At 48.3% G+C, this 23,061-nt stretch overlaps 1 protein-coding gene across 1 annotated transcript in view; it reads right to left on the bottom strand.

Annotated features, from left to right (window-relative positions):
- LOC114023373 (vascular endothelial growth factor receptor kdr-like) overlaps window positions 1-23,061 on the bottom strand; it is a 223,277-nt gene that overhangs the window by 4,244 nt on the left and 195,972 nt on the right. The window contains exons 25-29 of the mRNA XM_027835990.1: window positions 18,540-18,639; window positions 16,561-16,666; window positions 14,059-14,174; window positions 10,251-10,329; window positions 5,578-5,663 (exon numbers count right to left, since the gene is read on the bottom strand). Coding sequence (XP_027691791.1) covers window positions 5,578-5,663; window positions 10,251-10,329; window positions 14,059-14,174; window positions 16,561-16,666; window positions 18,540-18,639 — 487 coding nt within the window. The remainder of the gene's footprint in view (window positions 1-5,577; window positions 5,664-10,250; window positions 10,330-14,058; window positions 14,175-16,560; window positions 16,667-18,539; window positions 18,640-23,061) is intronic.

Genomic DNA, 23,061 nt, shown 5'->3' with positions numbered 1-23,061 from the left:
TATACTCAAATCACTTGATGTTAGGGCTCCTTCTCTTGTGTCCCCCAGCCTAGCATTTAACTTGGAGCTGAGCACAACTAATCTGCCAGCACTGTCTTTACTGAACAGTCGGGGTTTCCAGAATGACCAGAGGTGTCAAACTTGCCATCCCCAGGTTAAAATGGCTTTGGGAAATGCTTAACAAAACAAATTCCAATCCAATCCAATTCAGATAATGTTAATTCGTAGTTTTCTAAGTCAATTATGTGGCCTGCAGGCCTGTTTCTCCTTGAGCTTAACCCCACTGGTGTAGATTGGCACATCTCCTGCCCAGCTGTTTGTGACGTGACCTCAACATACGGAGGTTGGCAGGTTCAAATGATTTTAGCCAAGAGCGCCTATCGAACCCAATCGGGGTCAGCTTTGTTGAAGCCCCATCAAAAACCTCAGTTCTGTCTCTCTCTCCCCTTCCCCAATTAGCTGAGATTCCCTGCCATAGGTGGCATAGAAGACTGGGCCCGGAGTCAGGAAGATCTGAGTTCAAATTTGTCCTGATACTTACTACTAGCTGTGTGACCATGGGCAAGTCATTTCACCTCTGTCTGCCTCTATCTGTAAAATGGGGATCATGGCAGCATCTACCTCCTGGGATTGTTGTGAAGATCAATGAGATGATAATTATAAAGTGCTTTGCACACTGCCCAGCAAATAGTAGGTACTTAATAAATGCTTATTTCTTTCTTTCCTTTCACCTACAGGGGACCCATTACAGATTAAGGTTGGTTTAGTGTTGATGCCCCCTTTGAAGTGGGTGAAGGGAATCAGGCAGAAAGGTATAGGTACCAAGACCTAAGTTTCTGTGGGTATTGGTGTCCGGGGCAGCTCAAGTGACCCACCCCCTAATCACACCGGCACCAAGAAGCAGGGCCAAGATTCAGACCCGGGCCCCTGACACCAAATCACAGAGAGTCTCCAAACCTGGATTTGGAGTGTAGAAGCAGGGCCCAGGCAGAGCACTAGGAGGAAGGGATAGAGTCAGAGTGCCTGGCTTGGGGCTGGGCTTGGGGGTCAGGGGACCAGAGTTCAAATCTCGCCTCTTCCACTTATTATCTGTATGATAATGGGCACATGACTTCCCCTCTCAGTTTGCCCCTCTCATGGCTTCTGAGGTCCCTTCCAGCTCTGGTTCTGGGAGCCTCGGATCTGTAAAATGGCATAATAATCACACTCGGAGCCTCACCAAATCTTTGTACAGAAATAGCTTTACCAGGACCCTGGCAACATGAGTTCACTGTGACTTTTACCTGTGCCCCTCCTCTATGGGAATGGGAGAGAGAGGTGAGGGAGGCCTCTCTTGGGCCAACATATTCTCAGTGGGGTTCCTTATTTACCAGGTAATTACAGTGAGAAGTAACTGAAAGCAGAGTGTTATGCTTAAAAAGAGGCAGAGGAATATTAAAGGGGAGAGAAGCGACTTCCTCCTTTTTCAGTTTCCCTAGTTAGCTTGGGGGTGAGGGGAACGCAGGGCAGGCTGGGGGTGGGCAGTGACTGGGGACAGAATGGACCTGGAAGTGAGACTCTTCTGCTCCCCCCAGGGCCCTCCATCGCCGCCGCCATCCTCCCACCCACCCCCACCCCTGCCAGAGCCCTGACTGTGGGAGTGACATTCTCTCTGATGATACTGGGGCCGCCTACCTCCTTTTATCTCAGATGCCAAGTTTGGTGTCTGGTCAGGGGCAGGGGGGTGGGGAAGGCTGGGGCACAAACATAGAGCCTAGGCCTAGTGTGAAGCCCAGGTCTGCATTTGCCCTGGGAGCTCAGGGCTTTGGGTCATCAGGATGGAGAGCTGGGCTTGCCAACAGCACAGGCCAATCAGCCTTGAATGAGTATTTCAGGAGCCTCTTTTGCAGAATAACTCGGATTAAGGCATTCATCTCTATTTTTATTCCATTCTCAGCTTGGGGAAACTACGCAGATTCTGTCTTTTTATTGTTTTTTTTTTCTTCCTTCTTTTCCTGTCATCTTGATGCAGGCATCATGCCGGGAAGCTCTGGCCAAGTAGAAACCCAATCTCCCCTGCGGTCTGATAAGAAGGGCAGGGCAGGGACCCTAGAGGGGGCCAGCCTCAAAGCTCCAGAGATCAAGGCCACTAGGGGAGCTAGGAGGCAGTTAGAAAGCCCATTTCTGTTTTTGCCAAGAGTTCTGGTCCAGATTCAGGTGGGGGGTTGGAGCTGGCTCAGAGGACAGCCTGACCTAGTTAACAGTGCTCAGACTAGAAGAGGGGGCAGCCTGGCCTGATCCCCTGTGTGGGCTGGTAGGTGACTGTAGGCTCTGGCAGAGGACCGGTTTCTAAGAACTCCCGGGGGACTGCTGTTACAGGGAGAGGAAGCAGAACCCATCCCTGCAGGGCAGAGGTAGGCTCAGTTAGGGAAAGCCTCTTTCCTCCACCTCAAGCTAGAAGGGACCTTAGAAGCCATTCAGTCTAATCCCTTTATTTTACAGAGGGAGAAACTGAGGCCCAGGGATGCTTGTTACTAAGGTACAGGGGGATCTGCTATGTTGGTGGAGGGGAGTCTCTGCCACATTTCCCTGCCTCACAAGACCACTGTGAGGATAAAATAAGATCATGTTTTCAAAGCTATATCACTTTGTTTTCATCGTTTTTGATGGAGTTCAAATAGAAAAAGTCCTGGGACAAGTCACTAGCTTATTTCATGTGTTCATTAGCAAGTGAGAAGCAGTGCTGCAGGGTGGGTAGCGCTGGCCTTGAGCTGGGAAGCCCTGAGTTCAAGTCTCACCTCTGACACATACTGGCTCCCAAAGCCTAAAGAAGGTGCTGATCAGCCTGGGTGGAGCAACTTTGCACACTGGGAACTCCCAACTGATTAAATCACAGGCTCTGAGTCAAAAGGCTTTTTGGTCCAGATCTAGGATGTCAGTGGTCTTTACCAAGCTTGTTTTAACTGTCTGGGACAAGAAGAGAAGTGATCTGCCGAATTGGAATGTGTCAAAGGGTAGACTTGAACCCAGGACTTCCTTGCTGTAAGGTCACTATTTGATTTCCTTTTCTACCTCCACTGAAGGTGCGAGCAATCCTCTCCCTTCTCCTCTCAGCACTTTCTCCACGTACTGCCACCTCCCGCTCATCTAAGGCTTTGGGCAAATTACAGACACCATATTTTCTTCACCAAACTCTGGGAAATGAAACTGGTCTAAAGAGATTCCTTTCACAATGCATTGTTACAAGTAGAACTTTCTTCACTTGAAATTAGGACAGCTTAAAAAATCCCACGTGTAAGGTACCTAGAATTTTAATTCTATGTTCTCAAAGCCCGGAACGTTCAAAGACAGTTAAGTTGATCTTAGAACACAGAGCTTCCATGTGAGAACGGGCTCCCTCCCCCTGGCCTCAAAGCCAATCTTGCTTTTGGCATCCCTGGGGCTCTGGGGATGGATTAAGATGCCCAGAACTTGGAGGCCAGACAAATTGGCACTAAAGAGTGCAACCTAATCCCCTGGTCCCAGCAGTCACTCCAAGTTTCATGGACTTGCCTCCCTAGGCCTGAGTGCCAACCAAGTTCCTTGAGATTCTCTCCCAGTAAAAAAGCTAGAGTTTTGAAGGCCATGTGCCCTCAAGAATGGTTATCGTGGGGGTAATGGGCCTCTCCGATGGAGGGTGTCCTGGCCACAGTACTCTCCTCTATCCACTCCCTCACCATCGACATTAAGGGTCACCAATTCTCCCCTTTGACAATCTGGATCCAGGAGAGAGATGCTCTCAACAAGGGTGACATTTAGCTCCCTAGCCTAGACATGTCCTTACTCCTCAGGGCAGAGAAAGGTGGATTTCCAAAGGCATGTTCCAGGGAGGAGGAGTTGCCTGGGGGAGCTTTCTTGGGCTGGGGAAGATACACTGGAGGTAGACAGTAGAGCTGTGGGCCACTGGTGGGGGAGGGAATGATTGGCTGATGAACAATCCTCCATTCTGCAGATGGAAAGGAATTCCTGATCAAGGACTGAGATGGAGTGGGGGGCTAGTCCTGAAGGATTCATCTTGGTCCAGTGGCTGCCCTGTGGAAGTAGGGAAGCTTACTGTACTTCCCACTACCCACCCTGTCTAACATGAAACATCTCTTTGGATGCCCAGGAGGCATTCCCAATTTTAAGCTGGAAAGGAACTTGGAGGTCATGGGACCATACATTTATAGCTGAAAGGGACATTAAAAGCCACAGAGTTCAATCCCCTCATATTTCATATGGGGAAATTAGGCCCTAGATCATTTGCCCAAGATCACACAAATCCTAGATGGCAGAGCCGGGATTTCAACATCCACATTCTTTATACTGAACTGTGATGCTTCTCATCTAGTCTAACCAGTGCTAGGCTATGAACCTGTGTCACTCCCCATCTCTGGGCCTCAGTTTCCTAAGCAGAAATCTCCTCTACAGCATCCCCAACAAGTGGTCAGCCTGCCTTTGCTTAAAGATCCCCAGTGATGGGAAACTCACTACCTGTCAGCCCAGCCCATTTAACACCGGACATTCACTTAATTGAATGTGCCTTGGCAAAAGCCCATCCCTGCCAGTCAAGATGCTGGCTGAGCCCTTTGAGTTCTTGTAGGGAAATGCCAAAAGACCTCTGCATTTTTTTGGGTCTCTTAGGCCACTTCAGAGGGAATGAACTATTTCTCAGCTCTGGTGCCTGTTGGCGTTGGCTGGGTCCTTGGAGGGCTGTGGCCTCGTCATGGAGGCTGAGAAGAGGAGAGAGCAGGAAGTGTCCCTGACCTGCTAGCAGGGCCATAAGGAGGAGTGCCACAAAGGATGGCACTCACTGCCCCGGAAGAGGGGGTAGGTTGACCCAAACTCCTACATGGGCTGGTGACAGAGTAGACTTCTGAGGCCTCAAATGCCCCTTGTGACACACACCGTGCATGCTGTTTGTGCTTCTCTAGTAATCTCAGGACAGGAGGAGATCTGCCTTGGTTCAATTATACAACGTGTGAAGGAACTAAATATGGAATGAGTGAAAGTGAGAAGAGAGGGGCTTTCAATGGCAGAGGAAGTAGCTTACTCCAGAGAGGAAGGCCAGACTTGGGTTTTAGAAAGGGTGTTCTGGGTAGAGACTGGGATGGCCAGACTAGAGGCGGGGAGAACGACTTGAGGTGAAGAATGGGATGGAAATGATTTGTTGGGGATTTGGAGCCAGTCAAACTTGGCCACTGATTGGATTCTGGGGGTGAAAGAGAGGGAAGAGGCTGTGAATTTGGGCAACTGTTCTCGATGGATGATGCTTGAAGAGAGGGGCCGGAGCTGGGTCTAGCTGGATTGCTAGAGCTGGGAGTCATCTGAGCAGCCATGATCATTGGATCTATGGAACCTGACAAGGTTACCAAGCCAGTGAGCATAAAGGGAAAAGAGAAGAGGGACTGGGCAGGAGTCTTGGGGGATCCCTGGGCTTGGGTGGGGCATTTATGATGCTGTTCAGTCTCTTATCTCCCCATTGCACCAGGCTGCCCCTCTCTGTGGCAACAAATAACAGGATGGGTCGGCCGAGGATATGTGTCTCTCCTCTAGCCCCAGGGGACCTTTTGTACTCACGCCAATGCCATGAGTCCATACGGCCAGGATCGAGTCTCCAGGCGCTTCACTGAAGGCAGCACCAGCCTGCTCTCCAACTTGTTCTCCTGGGCAGAAGAAGGGAGAGGGGTCAGCAATTTGAAGTGTGACTGTAATGTTCAAGGCTTGAAGATTAGAAAGGTCTTCTACACATTCTCACTGGCTGCTCACCAAGGCACTGTGAGGCAGGTAAATCAAACATAATCATTTCTATTCTGAAGATGAGGAAGTGGGCAGCTATCTGCCAGGTCCCACCCATGTACAGCGTTCTTCATGCTATATCACGCTTCCTCCTCCCTGAGGTCCCACTGGCCAGCAAGTAGGCCATGGAAACTGATGCCTAGGTAGCCTGGCATCCAGAAAAAGATCACAGATAGCTGTGTGACCCTTGGCAAATTGCTCGACTTCTTTGGGTCCATTTCTTTACTTACCACGGGGAGGGAAGGGGGGACACTACAAAGGAATGACTCACAGTTTTATCCTGCTCCCTCCCACACATACTGGAACTGTATAAATTACTACCCACCTGGCACATCAGTCAGAGGGTGATGAGCCAACTTAAGAGATGCTCAACCTGAGCCCTGACTTGGTTTGGCTTCTCCACTGGAAACTTGGAGTCAGAAATCCTGGTTTGGAATTTCTGTCCTTACTAGATGGAGACGTGTGAGCCTCAGTTTTCTCATCTGTAAAACTGATTGAGGCTTTGTTCTGAGCTGGGCTCAAGGTAGTGGTGGTGGAGGGTGGGATTAAGGAAGACTTCACAGAAGAGGAAGCCCCTTCAATGACTGACTTTTAAGGAAAGTTGAGAGCCCTTCAACTCGAAATCCAGGATTCCTGAGATCTGGTCCAACTTCCCTCTCTTAAAGATAAGGAAAGTCAAGTCGTTTGTCCAAGATCTTTCCATTGCTATATATCAGAGCTGGAACTGGCAGCCAAGTCCTTAGACAACAGAATATACCCCAGGTAGAGTTGGGTGACGGAGCAAAGGGAGGATTCTCTTCACTCTAGGAGTGGGGTACAAATGTTGAGGTAGGAGAAGACAGGATGAGATGGGGGAAGGGGGTGGGCTGGTGCATAGTCCAGTCTGGGTGATGCTTACAAAGCTTATGGAATTCTTCTGATTCTCACCAAATCAATTCTAATGTTATTCTATTCCTCTCCTCACCCCTCCTTACCATATTTTGTCTGACTTAATGGCTGTAGAACGAACCCAGTGAGAAATTTAAATGTTTGTGGAGCTGAAGCCATTATCGGTGTATACGTGGAGGTAAAGGGGCAGCTATGTGCACAGAGCACCAGGCCTAGAGTCAGGAAGACTCATTTTCATGAGTTCCAATCTGGCCTCAGTCACTTCTAGTGGTGTGACCCTGGGCAAGTCACTTAACTTCTCTCAGATTCTGTTTCCCCATCTGTAAAATGGGCATAATAATAGTACCTACTTCCCAGAGTGGGCAGCTAGGTGGCACGGAAAATACAGTGCCAGGCCTGGAGTCAGGAAGACTCATCTTCCTGAGTTCAAATCTGGACTCAGACACTGACTAGCTGCTTGACCTTGGGCAAATCACTTCCTTCTGTTTGCCTCTGTTTCCTTATCTGTAAAATGAGCCGGAGAAGGAAATGACAAACCACTCCAGGATCTTTGCCAAGAAAACCCCAGATGAGTTCACAAAGAGTCAGACATGACTAAAAAATGATTGAACAACAAAACATAAGTGGAAGCAGGTGGAGTACAGGGCCAACATACTCAGGACATGGGAGGGCACTTGAATTTCTCTCCTCAGCTGGATCCACAGCCCTCTTAAATCAACAAGCTGTCAAGTCGACTAATATTTAGTAAGCTCCTACTATGTGCCAGATGCTGTGCTAAGTTCTGGGGACACAAAGGGAGGCAAAACCAGTCCTCCCACCCTTGAGGAGCTCATAGTTTAATGGTGGAGGTAACACACAAATAGCCAAGTAAGAACAAGATGCCTTAGACAAGATCACCTGGAGATAATAATCAGGGGGGTTGGGAAAAGCTAGATCCAACCATCAACACCAGACTCTACTGGCAATTAGTGGTTGCAATCCATTGGACACAATGTACGGGGCTTTCACGTAAATGCTGCCATCTGAGGTGGAACAGTTAGATGAAGACCAGAGTATCCTAGGAGGCCTACGAAAGGACAGTTTATGTCCCCATTCATGGTGCCCCACGCATGCTGGAAACTCGGCCTTCTCATTGAGTTTTGAGTGGGAAGTCATCTGGCAACACCATTCTGGCCCCAGGTGAGTGGCAGGATATGGGGGCGTGCTAGCCTGGTTTGTACCCTCATTCATCATCTGGCCATATATTGGGCCAGAACGTCTAGAGCTAGAAGTGCCATGGCATGTCAGGACTGGAAGGGTCCATCCTTGAAGAACTACTTAGATCAGCGCTTCCATTTTATAAATGAGGAAACTGAGGCCAAGAAAGGGAAAAAAGATTTCTATCCCAGCCAGCATTCCGACCTGGGTCTCATGATGTCCAAATCCAGCAGTGTTACCACTATATACTTCTGTATGGCATAGTAGAAAGAGCCTGCTCTTTCTGGAACTTGGATTTGAATCTCATATCTGGTGCTTACTACTGGTGGGAGATTGAACACCTATTTCAGCTCCCTCAGCCTCCGTTTCCCCACCTGTAGAACGAGGGAGCTGGACAAGATGGCCTCGGATTCTTTCTAGCTCCAGAGGTAAGCTATGTATTTGAAGTCCCCTTATTGGTTAGAGCGACAACATCTGGATTCAAAACCAAGCCAGATGTGGTCTGACAACAACAATCTCTTTGTTTTGTTATGTTTTTAAATAAAGCGTTGTTCAAAGTACACCTGAGCTGTCCCAGAAAACTCAGACTGTGTAGTTACTGTATTTGAAAGTAGCCTACAGCTTCGGGAAGCCTCACCATTGATGAGCTAAGCCAGAGATGGGGAATCTCTAGGTCCTCAAGTGGGGCCCTTTGACTGAATCCAAACTTCATAGAACAAATCGCTTTCATGAAAAGATTTGTTCTGTACAACCTGGACTCAGTCTAAGGGCCGCACCCAAGGACCTAGAAAGCCACATGTGGTCTTGAGGCTGCAGGTTCCCCACCCCTGAAAAACACTCTGATTGGTCCTATCCAATACTAAGATCCAAACTCTCTCTTGAAGCATTATTACCTGCTGAGTGGAGGAATGGAAAGAGCCTGGGACTTGGAATTAGAAGTGCTGGGATTGCATCCCAGTCCTGTCCCTCACTACCTGTGTGACCTTGGGCAAGTCATTTCCCCATGGGGCCTCAGTGTCTACAGCTATAAGACAAGGGGGGGCTGGACTGGATGCTCAAGAAAAATGTAAATGGCGGGCACTGAGGCAGGGTGAATTTCAGACTTAGGGGTCCAGAGTGGAAACCAATGTGTCTGAGTTGATTAGAATCCCAAGGAAGGTAATTGGCATTCTTTGGCTTTTAATCACTTCCATCTAGGAGGGAACAGGCCAGGAGGTAATGAGCGTGTAGAACCCCACTGTGCGCCTGCCCCTATTGTATGCCTGCCTATGTGTGAGCACAGTAGCAGTCTGCAATGAGAACCTTCCCAGTCAGAAATTCTTTGGAGATTTTATAGGATTTAGACTAGAAGGGAACCTGGAGGCCAGTAAATCTAATCCTTTCATTGTGGGGGGGACTAGACTTAGGATGACATTGCTGTAGGGAGCTCCCAGTGAGAAAGCTCCCTGTACCGATGCTAATAGGCACCTGCTCGACAATTTATGGCCCAAGAGAGTCCAAATCTTCCATTCTGCGGAGGAGGAAACTGAGTCTAAGAAAAGAATGTTACACATATAATAAGTAGAAGATCTTGGATTTGGACCCAGTTCATGAAAATATGTGTGTATGTATATGTGGGTGTATGTATATATATATATAATATATATATACACATATATATCATATATATATGTGCATATATAGTCAGAACATGAGTATGTCTGTATATGTATGTATTTTTGCTCTCTTTGTAGTGGTGAGACCATAAATGTGTATATATGCATGCATGTACATATGTATGTGTAAGTTTGTGGAGTCAGACCATATATGTGTGTATGTATTTATTATATATGTTAGTATATATTAATACAATATATTAATATGTACACATGTATGCATGCATATATACTGGTTATTCTCTAGATTATACGAAGGTAATGGCGAGCCCGGTCAGAGGCAGTGAAATATAAAATGGCAAAGATAGACTGCTAGGCCTGGAGTCAGGAATACCTGAGTTCAAATCCAGCCTCAGACCCTTACTAGCTGTGTGACCCTGAGCAAGTCACTTCACCACTGTTTGCCTCAGTTTCCTTAACTGTAAAATGAGGATCATAACAGCACCTGCTTCCCTGCTATAAGGATCAAATGAGATCACATTTGTAAAGGGTCTGGCAAACTGTAAAGCCCTATAGAAATGTGTGATTATTTTTATTAGGATTAGCTTCCTGCTTGAGCCCCTGACTACCAAATCTCCCCCATTCCTGTTCTCTCTCTTCCCCTTCCCTCATGTGGCCCTTGCAGGGCCCTGAAACTCAAGCTCCCTGCTTTTTCACAAGAGTCTTGGGAATTCTCAGGCCTTGTGCCAAATGGAGAGAGGAGGAAACACTTACCTCAGGCCTGGTCTTCTTGGGCTCCACAGGGACCTCACTGGAAGTCTTGCCGCTCAGGGGACGCATCTGGATGCCACTGCTGTTGTGGGAGAGAGGGAGAATATAGCTCATCTGTCATTTTGCCAGAAGTCTGAACAGGTCCATAGTAATGTGGGTAATGCTCAACCCTCAGGCCTTGCCTTTGGATGCTACTCCCAGCTTTTGTTGATGTCCTAGAGAACTGGTACCTGAGCCCAAGCCCCATTCCTTGATTACTCAGTTGATCCTTGTGGGTGAGGTTGGCATGGCCGACTCACTGTCTGAATCACAGAATGTGAGAGTGGAAGGCACCCCAGCAGCCATCTGGGCCTACCCATTCTTGAAAGAAATCCTCCTCTACCTCACCCAAGAAGTGGTCACCCAGCTCCTGTTTGAAGACCTCCAAAGATGGGCAACTTATCACCTCATTCCATCAAGTAACACATCAAATTGTTGGGGAATTTTCACTGGCATTGAGCCTAAACTGACCTCTGCACCTTCCACCCCTTGGTCCTGGGCCAGGCCTCTGGGACCAAACAGAACAAAACCAATCCTTCCTCCATAGGACAGTCTTTCATATACTTAAACCCAGCTATCATGCTGTGTCTTCTCTTGTCCAGGCTGAACACCCCTAGTTCTTTCAACCAGGCCTCATATGGTGGGTACTCAGGGCCCTTCACTTTTCTCCCTGCTTTTCTCTGGACACTCTCCAACTTGGGCCAAGCACAAGCCATGTCTTTCTCAAAGGCGGGGGGGGGGGTGTCCCAAACTGAATACAAGACTCTCAATGGAGTCTGACTAGGACGGAGGACAGCTGGATCATCAATATGCCAATTACATCAACCGAAGATAGCAACAGTGGATCATATTTTGGAGAGGCAGTGGAGAACACTGCACTGGACCCCGCCAAGTCAGGTAGCTTGCTTAGGGTCATTGCTGAGATCCTGTCAAACCATTCAAATGGCATTTATCAAGTACCTACTAGGTGCAGATACCTACTATGTGCCAAAGAACTTGGGGACAAAAAGACACACTGCTGGGCTGCCTTAGCCTGTCTGTGGGCATAGTTATTTATTTTATTTATCAATGTGCAAGCACCTACTATGTGCCAAAGAATGTGGGGACAAAAAGACACACTGCTGAGCCGCCTTAGCCTGTCTGTGGGCATAGTTATTTATTTTATTTATCAATGTGAAAGCACCTACTATGTGCCAAAGAACCTGGGGACAAAAAGACACCCTGCTGAGCCGCCTTAGCCTGTCTGTGGACATAGTTTTCCTTTGTCAAATCGGCCCATTTGGCTTACAGGTGGCAATCTGTGCTTGGCATTCATGTATCGTGTCTGGAATGGACTCCTTCCCCACCTCCTCCCACTCTCGGCCTACGGAGGTCAGGAGAGGGCAGGAGGAGATAGGAGAAGTAAAGTAATCTCTCTTGTGTAGACAGACAGTAGAATATGTGAAGAGAAGTGGGGTAAGACAAGGATGGAAAGATTTTGGAGTACTTTGCCAGTACTTTTTTCACTGGGGAGCGGAGAGCTGCTGCAGGCTCTTAAGAAGAGTGTCAGTGCACACACATTAGGAATATTACCTGGGCAGTGGCGTGGAAGGCCAAATCAGAGAGAAGTGGGAAAGGCTGGATGTAGGGGAACATTTAGCCTTTGTAATAGTTCAGCTGAGAGAGGCTGAGGGCCTTCATTGGGGTGATGGCCCTCTATGTGAGGAAAAGAGGCCAGCAGGGAGAAGGGACTGGTGGGGAGAGATGTTGCAGAGTAGAATGAAGACGATTTGGCAAGGGATTGAGCCCTTCCCCTCCCTCCTTTAGCCCAGCCAAAATAGGACTCGGACATAGTGCGGAGGAGGTTGACAGAGACTGGGAGGGAGGAAGAAAGTCACAGGAAGATGATGAGGTCTGTTTGGGATGTACTACGTTAGCTGCTGGAGTGATGGGGAGAAGTGGGGAGGAGAAGCCTATCCTGGTGACTCAGATGGGAGAGGAGAGGGGTCATCGACAGAGCCTCCACAGAGTGAGAACGTATCTCCCCCAGCCTGAGGTGAGGGCCTTCTTTCTTTCTCCCTGGCACTGGCACAGGAAGAAGCATCTCAGACTATCCCAGGAGGCCTTCCTTAAAGGAACCACACCTGAACAGGCCATCCCTCCTATGAGAAGTGGAAATTCTGTGACCTCTTGCCAGCTATGAAGCCCTCCCAGTAATGGGAAGGGAACCCACCAACTCCCAAAGCAGCCTAATTTGCTACGGGCTTCTTTGAATGTTTGGGAAGTTTGCTTTTTCCTTATGTCGATCCCAATGTGCAGATTTAGAATCCACCCCAAATGTTCCCATGGACTATGTGTACCCAGCCTGTGGTAGAGTCTTCCGAGCTCATACTGGTCTGATCGGCCCAGTCTGGGTGGCCCAGTCGGACACACTGTACCTTGACCCTGACATAGTGATGTCATTTTGGTTCTCTTTGAGAACAAAGGAAAATAACCAGTTGTTGCATTTTTCTCTCCTTTGGGGCCAAGTGCAAAGCCTAATCTCTCTTCTAGAGGATGGTCTTTCAACAATTGGGGGACAGTTGTCATGGAGGAAGTGGGGTATGCTGGAAAGAGTATATTAGCTCCCAAATCAGAGGTGAATTCAATCGAGTAAATTCAATTTCACCTCTGATGCTTGCTTCCTGTGTGAGACCTTGGGCAAGTCTTTTAACTTCCCTGGGTCTCATTTTCCTCCCCTATAAAATGAGGGGGTTGGAAATGATGGTCCTTAAGGTCCCTGCCAGCTCTTACTCCAGTTATACTCTGCTAGATTCAAACATCATGTAAAACTCAATCATCTATACCTCACCTTCCCAAGGCCTTGGTCTTTTACTCTTATGAATTCCATGCAAACTCTTCCTGTCCTTCCAGATCTAGCTCCAGCCTCATCTCCTCCAGGAAGTTCTCCCTGATTCTTCCAACCCACAACAATCTCTCTTCCTCCTGGAAATACCTCGAGAGCATATAGGGCCTCATATAGTTCAATGCCAAGATGTCCTCATTGAACGTGGACAGATTTAGAGCTGAAGAGCCCTGCTTGAAATCCTGGCCTCACCCCTAAAACCCAAGTGAATCATATCCCCTTTCTCAGCTCCAGTTAATTCCTCTGTGAAATGAAGCAGTGAGATCAGATGACCTCTGAGGCCCGTCCAGCTCTAAATCCAAAGTCTATGAGTTGGGAGTGAATGCCTAGAATGGTCTTATACTTTTGCATTCCCCTTCCTGGTCCCTCTCACAGAGTAGTGAATATGGTAGGAATTCAGCCAAAACTTGCTGAGATGAATTGAATGAGAATGGCAGTGAGGCGGTTTTTAGGTTTATAGCCTTATCTCTGTCACTAACTTCCCTATCAGAGACTCAGTTTCCTCATCTGTAAAATGAGGCAGTTAGGCTACGTGAATTCTAAACTCTTACACCATAAAATACTTGAGCCAGAAGGGACCTTAGTGATAATCAAAAGGAGCTTTAGAGACCAAGTCCAAACTCTTTATTTTACAGATAGAGAAACTGAGTCACAGAGCAAGAAAGTTGACACAGGAAGAGAGTAGGTTGTGCCCAGGTTGTTGGACTCTTTCCACATCTCTCAGCATGCGTGTGAGGCCTGTCTAGCATTAAGGTTCTATGAGTTGCCCTCTTCTCCCTCCTGCCCCAAATCTTTTACCTCTTCCTCTGCCAAAATAGCCACTCAAAGTCTCCCAGACCTTCAGCTTCAAGGGACGGTAGTGGTCACAGTAATAAGCATCTTGCTCACCTGTGTTCCTCAGTGCTCTGGTGAGTAGGGTCATTGTTCAGATTCTCTTCCATGGGGCCGACCTTGAAGTCAAGCTCTTTGTCAAACATGTTGAGAGGGATGTAGTCTTTGCCTTCCTGTACAGGCAAATGAGACATAGCCTGAATCCTGATACCCCATGTCCCTTCTTCTGGCTTCCCTCCCTGGGCTGCACTGGGGATGTGCTACAGGCCTGAACCTGGCCAGTAGGAGGCCTTGGGCCTAGATGAGGTTCTCTAGCATCTCCGACAAGGGTTTTGGGGGGTCGGAGACTGACTTACAATGGCCCGGGAGGGATCAAACCAAACACTAGAGTTTGTACCCTGGGCCTACTAGTAACTAGCCCCTCACTGGGCTTTGGTATCCTTATCTACGTAATTAAATGACCTCTTCGCAAATACAACGTAGACTATCAGAGCCTATGGGACAGAAAAGAACATAGAATATACAAGGTTGGAATGTCAGAGCTGGGAGGGACCTAAGAAGGCCTGTTCACACACTCCATTTTCTATATTCTATATTTTCTATATTCTAAGGTCCCTTCCAGTTCTGACATTCCATCAGCCACTACCAATTTGGAAGAGAGAGAGAGAGAGAGGAGGAGGAGGAGGAGGAGGAGAGAGAGAGAGAGAGATAGAGAGAGAGAGAGAGAGAGAGAGAGTGAGAGAGAGAGAGAGAGAGAGTGTATGTGTGCAGGGGGTGGTCCTTGGCTTGGATTTGGAAAGGGCAAACAATGCTTGCATGGGTGGCCAGGATTACAAACTGCCTGGACCTAGATGGGAAGGATCTTTGTCAGAAAAAAGATGGCGGTCATACCTTGAGGTCTCTTCCATTAGAGATGGAGAAACCTCAGAGGCCAGCCTACCCAACCCCCTTCATTTTACTGAACCCCACTGAAGTCACATATAGGATCCTCAGGGCCTAGATCTTGGGCTGGAAGTGTACTCAGAGGCCAGCTAATGCAAGCCTTTCATTTTATGGAGGCCCAGTGAGATGAAGGGACTTGGTCCCAGTCATATGGGGTAGGAGGTGATGGGGTGGGGCTGGGACTCCACCTCCAGGCCCCTGCCTCCCAGGTGGTTTCTCTTTCCCCTCCGCCACGCTGCTTCCTCTCCCTGTAATCCCCAGGAAGTTGACAGTATAAAAATCATCACTCTCATTTTACAGATGAGCAGACCAAGGCTCAGAGAAATCAGCTTATTTGTCCAAGGTCATAGCTAGGAAGCATTAGGGGCAAGATATGAACCCGTTTCTCCTGACTCCAAGCCCATACCAATGATAATAAGGGCAAATCTGATAGTTCCATCTTGGGGTGGAAGGAGGGAGGGAGTTCTCCCCTATGGGGTTGGGCATGTGCAATGGAGCCCAAGTTTCCATATGGGGATCCATAATTTTCTGGGAGGGGCAGCTCTGGCTTCAAACAGAAGTGATCATGGGGCAACACAGAAGGAAAGGCAAGGGGAAAGGGGAAGGGGTCGGGGTGATGGGTGCACAGCTGGGGAGCTCCATGGCATGTGAATGAAGCCCATTCATTGCTTACAGCCCCACTTGGTAGGGATGAGGACAGCACTGACTTATTACTATCTGCAGCATTAACCCCTTTACTCCTTACCACCTGGTCACAATAGCCTACATTGTAACTGTCCCAGAATTCAGCACCTATTGGGGGCCAGAGCTGAGTGGGGTGGGAATATTGTAGGATGATTGGCCTCTGGCTGAAAGTGTTTACAAAGGGGGAAAACTGTGGCCTTTCACACTATTTCTTCATCTTCCCCCCTCTGATATTTGTCTGCCTGGGACACTCCCCTCTTGTTCCTCTACCATCTCTCTCCATTTGCTTAATGGAGCAGTCAGATTTAGGACCCCCACCCTACTTTCCCAGCAAATTAAACCTCTCCCCTCCAATCTGGTTCTCTCTCTGTCTCCCTCTCTCTTTCTATCTCTGTCTCTGTCTCTCTCTGGTATGTGTGTGTGTGTGTGTAAGGGTATGCATGGAAATTGAGTTGAGACAATAAAAGGTTCATGGTGCCAACTCTGTTCAAGGTTCAGTCACTAGAAGGAGACTGAGTCCTTTCTCTTAAATGTTATGGCAATACACGGGTTGGGAGGTGGTTGTAGGAGGCAGTGGGGGCTAACACAGTTGGTTTGGCTTGAGCATATCCAGGGCCACAGTGATGCCAATTTATGACATGGGAAGCTAATTAAAGAGAGGGAGGCAGAGGTAAAAGGCCATTGTTACTCCAGGGTGTGGGGCTGCGAAGTCTCCCTAATTAGCCTCCAGTATGTTTTGTCTGGCCAGGATGGGTGAATCTCATTTTTGAAATGGAATCCCCACTCCCCTGCACCTGGCTCCTAGGCCTCCCACCCCAACCCATTTGCCCTTCCAGGTCTTCCCACCTGGATGGTCCCAAGCTGGTTTCTTCCCTGAGGATCACAGAATCCTGGTTAGTGTAACTGGATCAGGAAGGTGGACTATATACATACCTGCTGAACACTGGCCTGTAGCAGGTCCCCAAGGCGCTCGACCAGCTCAGTGAAAGTGGGTCTCTCTGTGCACACACCATTCCAGCAATCAAGCATGGTCTCGTAGCTGCAGGTTGGGGAGGAACACCGAGATGGTCACACCAGGTAACCTCTTGGTGGTTTGCTTTCTACTTTTTTTGGGGGGAGTGAGGCAATTGGGGTTAAGTGACTTGCCCAAGGTCACATAGCTAGAAAGTGTTATGTGTCTGAGGCCAGATTTGAACTCAGGTCCTCCTGACTCCAGGGCTGGTGCTCTATCCACTGCGTCACCTAGCTGCCCCTCTACTTTTCTACTATCCCACTATCACTCACCCTGAAAACCACGAGCTCCCAGGCAGCTTTGGGAACCAAAGCATCAAGCATGAAGCTTAGTCACACATCGAGGACTCTTAGGAAGGACAATATCAGAGCAGCTTAGAATGTCAGAGGTGATTGGGGCCTTAGAAAATGGAACAATGGAATATTAGAGCTGGGAGGGGCTTTAGAACAGAAAATGTCAGAGCAGGAAGGGAACCTCAGAGATTATCTAGCTTGACACTCTCATTTACAGAGGAGGAAACTGAGCCTCAGTGAGGTAGTAGGCAAGTGCCCAAGATGAAACCGATAGTAAGCATCAGACAGGGATTTGAACCTGGGTCCTCCTGGGTAGGGAAGCCGGTTGGTTGCTGTCTGTGCTAAAAGAGGACCAAAATGACATCACTATGTTGGGGTCAAGGTACAGTGTGTCCAACTGGCTGATCAGATCAATACGAGCTCAGAAGGCTCTACCACAGGTTGGGCAGAAATAGTCCAGGAGAACACTGGCAGTGGAGATGTCTCAGACTGGGGTAGCCCCCTCCTATCTTTCTAATCTTACACCTTACTCCCTTGCATGTACTCTTCCAGTCAGTGACCCCAGTCTCCTGGCTGTTCTACAAACAAGACTGTCCATCTCTCCGTTCTGGGCATTCTCTCTGGCTGTCCTCCAAGCCTGGAACTCTCTCACTCCTTCACTCCAACTATTGACCTCCCTGGCTTCCTTAACGTCCAAATTAAAGCCCCACCTTCTACGGGAAACTTTCTCCGATCTCTTTTCATTCCAGTGCCTTCCCTCTGTTCATTATTTCCTATTGATCCTGTATAGATCTTGTTTGTACACATTGGTTTGCACGGTGTCTCCTTCACCAGACTGTGAGTTCCTTGAGGGCAGGGACTGGACTGTCTTTGTCTCTTTTTGTAGCTCCAGCACTTTGCACAGTGCCTTGAGCTTAGTAAATGCTTCTTGATCGATTTCTGAATGATCCTCAGACTCCCAAGTCGGTGCCCTTTCCACTCTTCCCTCAATTTGAATGGAGAAATGCCAAATGGGAGTTTGGACAGCTATTTATAGGCCTCTTCATGCTGAGTAACCACTTCTGTGCTTTTGCTTACCATTGGGTTCTGACTACACCATGCTATCATTAATATTCAAATTCCTCTGAATGAGGCACCCAATTTAGTGTTGTTTTTTTTTTTAAGGCAGTTGGGGTTAAGTGACTTGCCCAGGGTCACACAGCTAGTAAGTGTCAAGTGTTTGGTCTGAGGCCGGATTTGAACTCAGGTCCTCCTGACTTCAGGGCCGGTGCTCTATCCACTGCACCCACCTAGCTGCCCCTAGGCACCCAATTTAGAAGAAGTCTTGGAACAAGCAGTAGATAAGGAGTCAGCTTCAGAGCTGGGAACAGAACCTGCCAACAGCCTGTGTGACTGTGAATAAATCACCTTGCCCTCTCTGGGTCTCAGAAATTAGTATCAAGTCAAACTCCTTTATCTTCCAGATGAAAAGCCGAAGGTTTCTCAATCTAGCACTCTTTGGTCTTTGAGTCAATCTATGCTCTAGGACTTCCCCAAATGGGCATTTGGGGCTCACTTGATCCCAGTAATGATCAATCTTGGGACCCCTGACCTAGAGGAGAACTTACATTTCTGGAGTTGAATACTCAGGGGATTTCATCCGGCTGCCTTCCTTGAGTCGGAGGCAAAAATCCTCATCTATTTGCACTCCTGGGTAGGGCGAAGCACCTGTGGGAGACAAGCATTTCAGGTTTCAGATATTTCCCGACTGTGGGGGGATTCCCAAGAAATGTTGGGAGACCCCAGGCAGAAGTGGGCTGCTGATGGAGGGCAGCGTTTAGGAACGGGAACACTTCTGAAGGAGGTGACTTGTATTTCACTCAGTCTGAGCCAAGAGACTTTGGCCCAGGGCCAGGACTCTGATGATCGTTAACAATCTAGACAGATAACAAGCTAGGAAAAAAAAAAGAGTGGCATAGTATTTAGGATTTGGGAGTCTGGAGGCCCCCTCACTGCCTGTGTGACCTCAGGCAAATCACTTGCCCCCTTTAGGCCTCAGTTTCTGCCTTTGGAAAACAAAGGAGTTGGATAAAATGGTATTTCAGATCTCTTCCTCAACTTATCTGCTCCAAGGTTGCTCCCATGCTGGGATCTGGGTTCTAAGGCTTCTCTCCCTTCCAAAACAACTGAACTGGACCAATATTCTCTTTATCTGAGATACTCTGGACCCCTTGGGCAAAGCATGACTTCCCCAGTGATATTTCAGACTGTTTCTGAGCATGGCCATGTTGCTGGCCTCTGTCAAATGGGGCTCATAGCTGGAAGCAATCCAGCTAACCCTCCAGTGTTTACTAGATTATGGGACAAGTAAACAGCTGCCTTTTTCTCTGGGTCTTTTCTGGAGGGCAGAGAGCACATTCCCAAACTTGAATGAGAGTTTGAAGCCAAGATAGTAGGTGGGAGACAAATATTTATGGATCTGCTTTGCCATGAACCTGTTACTATGTGCCCTGTGCTAGGCTCCCAAGATGGCAAAGCCTGGGGGATTGAGAGGTGGGAACCCAGAGCCCTGGGCTGGCCCTGCCACTTCAGCTGTGTGATCCTGGATGATTTATGGCCCATCTCTGAGTCAGTCTCTCCTCTCTCTAAACAGGCCAGTGGCGAAGAATGAAGGGAGGGGAGGGGTCAATGTGGATTGGTGGGAAGAGTCGGGAGACCTGGATTGGCAAGCTTACTTCTTCTCCCTGGGCCTTTGTAAAATGAAAGGGTTTGGAGTCAGAGGCCTTGGGTTTGAGGACCGCTACTTACTAACTGTGTGACCTGGGGCAAATCCTTTCACCTCCTTAAGTGGGCCTCTGTAAGACAGGGGGTTGGACTTTCTGACCTCTTAGGTCATCATCATTTCTAGATCTAGGATCCATTAGATTGTAAGCTCCTTGAGGGTAGGGATTGTCTTTTACCTCTTTTTGTATCTCCAGTGCTTAGTCCAGTGCCTGGCACACAGTAGGTGCTTAATAAATGTTTATTGATTGATTGGTCCTGTGTGATCTGGGTCAAGTCGATTCACCTCTCTGGGTCTCGGTTTTCCCCTTTGTAAAATGAGGTCCCTTCTAGCTCAAGTCCTAAGATTCTAGAGTCCTGTGCCTGGTGTCAGGAAGACCTGAGTTTAAATCCGACCTTAGACACTTCCTAGCTGCGCAAGTCACAGAGATTTCTCTGTCTGCCTCAGTTTCCTCAGCTGTAAAATGGGTACAATAATAACATCTACCTGCCAGCGTTATTGTGAGGATTAAATAAGATAATATTTGCAAATTGCTTAACACCAAGCCTGGCACATAGTAGGTGCTTAATAAGTGCTTGTTTCCTTCCTGTGTGTGACCTTGGGCCAGTCACTTTTCCTCCTCAGGTCTTTGGGGGGGGGTGGCCTCAATGGTCTCTGAGGCCCTTTCTGGCTTGCCATCTATGATCCCATGACTAGATAATTTTGAAATCAGTCTCCCAGCTGATTAAAATGGTCTCTAAATATTAGAGTTATTGCATTGCTTCTGAAAGCCTGGGACTTCAGCAATTCGGGTATTGTCTTTTCAGGGCTCAGGAAGAGCCAGAGAAAGTATGCCCACAGGGATGGGGGTGGGGGTGGCGTGGTGCCTTTCATTGCCCAAAGGTGCAGGCGTCTAGCCTAGGAACTCTAGGAAAGAGATGGGAAGTCTTGGGTGCCAAACCTCGATATTCTGGCATCTGAGCAAAGCTCTAATCAGGAAAAGGAAGGCCCAGACTTTGTGGCGGGGAATGTAGGTAGAGAGAATACTGCACTCAAACTCAGGTCCCTGATGTGAAGTACAGGCTTTGCTAATTGCTGGCCCTACGACCTCAGAAAACTCATTTCTTCATTCTGAGCCTTCGTTTCCTTGCCTATTCAATGAGAGGGTTGGACTCACTCAAAGGCCTCCAAGGGTCCTTCCAGGTCTCTACATCTAGGCTCCAACGTGTGACGTTGGGCAAATCCCCTCCCCTCCCTGGGCCGCAGTTTCCTCCTCTGTAAAAGGAGGAGGGGTGGTAGACTCAGTGGCATCTGAGGTCCTTTCTGGCTCTAACGTCCCATGGTTCTGTGACTCCCCCACCCCCTCAGCTCCCCTCCACCCACAGCTCACCTTCCTCTACATCCAGGCTGCGTCCCTTGGCCGAAGGACTCGGTGAGCTCAGCCCTCATCCTCTATTGCTCCTTCCTAATGGAATGTGTTCAGAAGAAAGATGGTGGGGGGGCTGGAGACAGGAGCCTGGGCCCATGGGGAAGGGGGAGGAGTTTAATCATAGTTACTTGTGCATCTCCAGTGCCTGAAGATGCTTTTCTTGTCACAACCAGCACGATTACTGTCATTTTACGGAGGGAGTAGCAACTAAGACTTTGAGTCTAAATCATAGGGTCCCTGATCTCAAGCTGGAAGGGGCCTCGGGGGCCATCAAAACCAACCCCCTTAGGTTACAGGGGGGAAACTGAGGCCCAGGGAGGGGGAAGGGACTTGTCCAAGGTCACAGGGAGGAATCTAGACCCAGAGCTGGAAGGGACCTTTGAGGCCATTAAGTACAACCCAGATCTCAAGCAGAAAGAGACCTTGGAGAGCCATTGAATCCAATCCCCTCGGGTTACAGAGGGGGAAACTGAGGCCCAGGGAGGTGAAGTTATTGGTAACACAGGTATTAAGTGTCAGAAGTAAGACTAGAAGCCATGTCTTCATGATTCCATGGCCTCTGCTTTATTTGGTATCACACAAGTGCAGTGTCTAGAATAAGGGACGGAGTGATAGAGAGAGGTGGGGAACACACATGGCCCTTTGACTGAATCCAAACTTCACAGAACAAATCTCTTTAATAAAAGGATTTGCTCTGTAAAACTTGGACTCAGTCAAAAGGCCCCACCCGAGGACCTAGAAGGCCACGTGTGGCCTTGAGGCCGTAGGTTCCCCACCCCTGTTAGAACTACTGTTCTCTGCCTTGTTCATACCTATTATATTCAGTTCTGGGATCACATTTTCAGAAAAACAATGTCAAGATGGAGGATCAGGTGGGGGGGTGGTATATGCAAAAGCCTGGAGATGGGAGATGAATAATTTAATGGAGAACGTATGGAGAACAGTAAAGGCGAGAAGTGGGATATGAAGCCAGCCCGGCCACCTCCAAATCCAGCAATTTGTCCACTGCCCCATACTGCCCCTGGCCTCAGGCTTCTTCAGCTAAGAGAATCCATTTCTAAAATCTAGGTTCTCCAGGGCATGCCTGGAGCTCTAATATGGAGAGGACAGGAGATGCCCTGTCCCACATGGCGATTTCACTTCTGATGCTAGGCATGACTTATTTGACTCAAGGCTAAATCATGTGACTGGCTTTCAACAGAAATCTTTTCTTCTGTGTCTTAAATGACCTTTATCTCTGGGACAAGACCTAGAGACGAGCAGCCCTGGATGAGAGCCAAAACATCCCCTGTAGGAAAGACAAACATCTTTCCATGCTCTTGGCTCACAATGATCTATAAGGCTTTGAATCCAACCCCTTGGATACCCAGTGACATCAATCTCTAATCAAATATTTGTTACCTGTTTCCAAAGTGGGCATGCCCAGTGGCCCTTCATGAACCCCCTGCCTGGGCCACAGATCCAGGGTCTGGGATTCGGAACCCCAGGAGGAGATTCAGAACAAATGGGTCTGGATGCACTGGGCTCCAAGGGCCTCCCATCCCTAATATAGCTTGTTTTCATCTCTTCCTATCCAGCCTCTGCTTTGGTTCAGGCCCTCATCACATCTCTCACCTGGAATATCGCATCCTCCTCCTTCTGGATGTTCCTGTTTCAAGCCTTTACCCATTCCCATCCATCCTTTGCTCAGCTGGCCAAAGCAAAATTCTCAAAATGCAGATCAAACCCTCTTTTCCCTCTATTCAAAATTCTTCAAGAGCTCCCTATTGTGCTTTGAATGAAACACGGAATTGTATTTTTTAAAAGCCCTTGGCCCACCATTTACAGCTCTCCAGGCTCGGGGTCCCACCTGTCATCTTCTCTTTGTCTAGTCATACTGGCCTAATGCTGGCTTCTAGCATTTTAGCGTGGATTACCCACTAGGCCTGGAAGGAATGCTTTCCTTACTTCTGCCTCTTAG

The sequence above is a fragment of the Vombatus ursinus genome, unplaced genomic scaffold (assembly GCF_900497805.2).
Source record: "Vombatus ursinus unplaced genomic scaffold, bare-nosed wombat genome assembly UNPS02004423.1, whole genome shotgun sequence".
NCBI lineage: Eukaryota > Metazoa > Chordata > Mammalia > Diprotodontia > Vombatidae > Vombatus > Vombatus ursinus.
The sequence above is the reverse complement of the archived record's forward strand: the minus strand, read 5'-3'. Positions and strand labels throughout refer to the sequence as shown.